The sequence below is a fragment of the Carex rostrata genome, chromosome 2 (assembly GCF_964058835.1).
Source record: "Carex rostrata chromosome 2, lpCarRost1.2, whole genome shotgun sequence".
In the NCBI taxonomy this organism is placed as follows: Eukaryota; Viridiplantae; Streptophyta; class Magnoliopsida; order Poales; family Cyperaceae; genus Carex; species Carex rostrata.
In genome coordinates, this window is record NC_135919.1 from 11,901,817 (window position 1) to 11,906,429 (window position 4,613).

General features: G+C 33.5%; 1 protein-coding gene across 2 annotated transcripts; it reads left to right on the forward strand.

Moving 5' to 3' along the window:
* Positions 1-221: 221 nt before the first annotated feature.
* On the forward strand, positions 222-2,506 carry LOC144575040 (LOB domain-containing protein 15-like). 2 transcript variants are annotated; one of them, XM_078325161.1, is made up of 4 exons: positions 234-368; positions 488-512; positions 932-1,187; positions 1,901-2,506. In XM_078325161.1, exons 2-4 carry the CDS (start codon positions 505-507, stop codon positions 2,309-2,311), a joined length of 675 nt encoding a protein of 224 aa, XP_078181287.1. In that variant the 5' UTR covers positions 234-368; positions 488-504; the 3' UTR covers positions 2,312-2,506. The 2 variants fall into 2 exon arrangements, with proteins under 2 accessions (XP_078181296.1, XP_078181287.1); XM_078325170.1 differs by lacking the exon at positions 488-512 and having other exon boundaries at positions 222-368.
* Positions 2,507-4,613: the final 2,107 nt, after the last annotated feature.

The following is a 4,613-nucleotide window of genomic DNA, read 5'->3' on the forward strand; positions in this document are numbered from 1 at the left end:
TTATAAACAGAAACTCTTGATACATTGAATTGAACATATTTATTGGCTGTAAAAGATGTTTTCAGTGAGAGAAAAATTCACATATCAGAAGTCACAATACACAAGCAAACCATGTGCGTAAGCAACTAATTAAGAGCTGTCATGGGAAATACAGAAATTTCTTCTCTTCACACAGTAATGCTAATTATAAATTACATTATTTTCTTTCTCAAATCAAAACTCAAAAGCATATATGCACAAGTTTAGTTTCTTCCCCAACCAAGCATATGCCAGTTGCTTTCTTTGACATCAGCCAGACATCAGCATATATTCTTTCTTATTCACCAGCAATTCTGCCTCTTTCACCTCGTGCATTTATTTATTTAGATGTAAGCCTTTTAGCCCCACTTTCTACCTTGCCTTTTAAGCACTCCTTTCTTTCTCTTTTATTCCTTCTTACTACATTAGTACAACAGCTCTAACTCTCTCTGATTCTCTTAATTTCTAGAGCATGCCTCAATCTCCATGGAAAGGTAAGAATCTAGTTATACAAAAATTTTCTTCTTCTTTTTTTTTATGAAAGGAATTTGATTCCTTTTCTTTTTCCTTTTCGTTTCTTATATTCAAACTCTTTCAATGATCTTTGTTTGTTAGAAGCTTAAGTTTAAGCCTAATTATGTTTTCTCATGTCAGATTCATTCTCACTTCATTTAGAATTAGGCATATGCTTCATTCGTCATTGCTTTGATTAATTGAAGGGATTAAATTCTGACAAGTATAAATCCCCTCACAGCCAGCATAAATTTATTTTTTGGCCTCATGAATCAATATTATCACCTTATTGTACACTAGATCCTTTCACATATACAATACATTTTTCAAGAAAATATACCTCTTGTGCCCTTAGTAGCCCTCTCTAAATTCATGTTTTGTCTGAATTACTATCTGATAGGGAAAGATTTGATGAGATTGGAAAGAAGATCAAGCGAGAAGCAGAGATAGTAGCATCGATCGAGCAAACAACCACAAGGCATATGAGCTCAGCAGGAACCCTAAACATAATTACACCTTGCGCCGCATGCAAACTCCTAAGACGTAGGTGCGCTCAAGAGTGCCCCTTCTCCCCTTACTTTCCCCCTCATGAGCCCCACAAATTTGCCTCCGTGCACAAGGTTTTTGGCGCAAGCAACGTTTCCAAATTGCTAATGGTAATATACCTAAAAGAGAAGATAGATAATCTAGCTGCAGAGGGTAGCTTAAAGCTTTAAACCTCTTTCTACTACTTTGCTTATCTTGTTTGAAAAACACTAGATAAATACTATAAAGTTAATTTACATAAGTAAAGAGTATAGCTAATGGTAATATACCTAAAAGGAAAACTAGATAATCTAGCTACATAGGGTAGCTTAATGAACAAAATTTAAACTTAATCTAGCCAGATAGGTGCCTAAAAGGAAAACTAGATAATCTGTCAATTTTTTTTTTTTTTTTTTTGCTTTAAAAAGCTAGATATATAGTACTATTAAGTTAATTAATTTACAAACTAAGAAAGTATTGCTCTACTTAAAATAATACACTACTAAAAGTCTCCTGCACAAAACTTAAACTTGCTCTTTTTCAATATCAAAAGAGATGAAGTGATTACTAATTAAGGACAATTGCTCTAGTAAAGAAAATCTAAACATCATAAGATCTTCAAAAAATTCATCTTCAAGGTCCTGATCTCAAAATAAAATTTAAATATTTGTTCCATTAAAATTACTAAATAATTTTGTTAATATGTTATTGCAAAACATTATTTATCCACAGTTATGTATGAATAACTATAACATGATCATTGGATCACTATTATCAACTTATCAGTAATTGTTTTGCCACGGTTTAGTTATTGATACAAAATGTATCCTTTTTAATTACATAGGAGGTTCCTGAGTCTCAGAGAGCTGATGCGGCCAACAGCCTCGTATACGAGGCAACCCTACGGCTGCAGGACCCAGTTTATGGATGCATGAGTACCATCTCTGCACTACAACAGCAAGTGCAATTGCTAGAAGCTGAGTTGCAAGCAGTTAGAACAGAGATAATGAAGCACAAGTACAAACAAACTAGTCAAGTAACAAATCAACAAGTTAGAACAACAAGTGCATTGATTTCGCTTCCTGCTGACATGTCAATGGCTGTACCTATAGAACCTGTGACGGCTGCGCCTGCAGCTCCAGTAGCTTCATCCTCATCTTTGTATAATGCAACTCCAAATCCTACTGACACAGACTATAACTCCATTTCGAATAGCGAGAATATGACATTTTTTGGTCGAGGTACTTCATATTAATTCTTGTAAATTTGGTAGATCCATTGGCAATTAATTAGAATAATTGATAATGGTCATGATCAAATCTGTTTAAATTTATTGTTTTATTATTCTTAGGGTTCAAATTGAAACCCTCTGGAAGATGTCAACGTTGAAACTTTAAGTTTTTGTTAAGTGACTCTTTAATTTAAGTTAGTACAACACGTTATGTACATCTTTGGCATTCTTCAAGGTGTAGATAGGGTACGTATACAAAGATGTACTGAAGTTTGGATTAATTATACATTAAAAGAAGCAACATGTTTACATGCCAAGCAACAGTAGGGAAGAAATGTATTTGTGGAATATTAATTTTATTTTATTAATTAGCTAGGTGACTAATATCGTACTAATACGCCTCATATCTTCAAATTAATAGTCAAACTAATTTTTTAGTTATTGTTTCTATATGCCGTTAAATATATATTAAGGGGAGTGTTCAATTCAAATTTTTCCGTGCCATTAATATATATTTAATCTTCGCTAAGCAAAGAGTTTAACAGAGGGGGACACAAGGCATGCAAGTTGATTTCCCAATGATAGATTGGAGAAATGACAACGTATAATATAAACTTCCAAGAAATTGCCCATGTGGGTAAACATGAATGCACATGACAGCTTATTACTGGGACCAATGCACAATATATATATAGGATTGGCCAAACCAAACTCAATTTATTTTGTTAATTAATATATAGCATATTCTACTATATATCCAACTAGTCAAACACATAGTCATCACTTTAAACGGAGAAATAATCAGGAAACAAAGCAAAAAAAGAGAAATAAAAAAAAACGAAAAATAGGTTTACTGGTTGAGTGGTCAAATTAACAAGTAGCCAGCTGATTGTGTATTGCTGAGTCAAAAAAATTATAGTTGGCCTTTCCTTGGCGTGTGGATTTCTCCATGAATGGGACGTGGGGAAGTAGAAGAAGCATATCCATGACATGAAAAGAGGAGAATAAAGAAGTCATAATTCATGCAGTCCTGCATCTCCTTGGTCCTAGACCTATTAGTCTCTTTTTAAGTACAGTTGCTAATCAATTGTCATCAGATGACAATTAGTGCTTAATTTATTAACTTAAGTCAACAATCATATTGAACAGGGGCGGATGCAGAATTTCTGTCGCAGGGACGAACGGAGTGGGAGACATAAATCGGATTCAAATAGCTTATTGGGTTCAAATACATTAGCTAATCAGTACTAGATAAAAAAAAAAAACAATAAATATAATAAAAAATAACATGATTCTTGAGCCAATATCATTTGTTTTGAGATGGAAAAAAAATTAACTAAATAGGTTCAAGATCGGATTCAATACTTATATTGGGTACATATATAATATGGGCATGGCGAGAAGAGCAAACTGGCTCCAGTCCAATACCAAACTAACGCATATTAGTAGGAGCGAAGCCAGGGTTTTCGTCAGGGGAACAAAAAAAATATCGAATCGGATTTAAATAGTTTATTGGATTTAAACTCATTAACTAATTGGATACTCGATAAAAAAAATAATACTTTGACTTATATTTTCTAATGCTCTGACTTGTAATTTCTAATATTTTAACTTATAATTCTAATTACCAATTATAATTCAAAAAAATTATTTTGATTTTAACACTAAATTTAACCCAAATTACAAATCAAATATTCAGAGCAGGGCAAAAAAAATTTCAGAGAGGACAAAGTCGATCGGTATCGATAGATCACCACTAAAACTCGAAATTCAGGGGGGCAGCCCCCCTGGTCTGGGTCCGCCCTTCATATTAGGTGCATACTATGAGCCAGTACCAAACTAACTATATATTTATCGCTAACAGAGAAGAGCGAGAGAGATCGAGATCGGATTTGAATCAGATAAATTTTATCGCTAATAGAGAGATCGGATTTCTTCGGAGTAAGACTGTCAGAGAACAAGGTGATTCAAAATTGTATCTTTATCAAAGCTAAGAGAGTAGCTCAAGAATTTGGTTAATAATTTGTAGCGGGCCTCAACCGCATAGAATCCAACTATGCGGATTAATATGCAGATTTTAATAGAATCCAGCTATGCGGCTATGCGGATTAATATGCAGATTTTAATACGCTTATAATAATTTATATATTTTATATTTTAATTTTTTTTAAATTTTAAAGGATATCGGGTTTAAAACGATACCCAATTCGGGATCGTCATCCAGACTACACAGTCTAGTTTAGTTGGTTTGAATGGGATGGAGAGGACTTGTTTTATAGGCACTCCAGCGCCTTGATATTGGACTATTAATTCCGGTTTTTAAGCT

Coding starts and splice junctions, on each gene's coding strand:
- LOC144575040 (XM_078325161.1), top strand. Junction 1,188..1,900: donor ACGTTTCCAAATTGCTAATG/GTAATATACCTA, acceptor TTAATTACATAG/GAGGTTCCTGAGTCTCAGAG.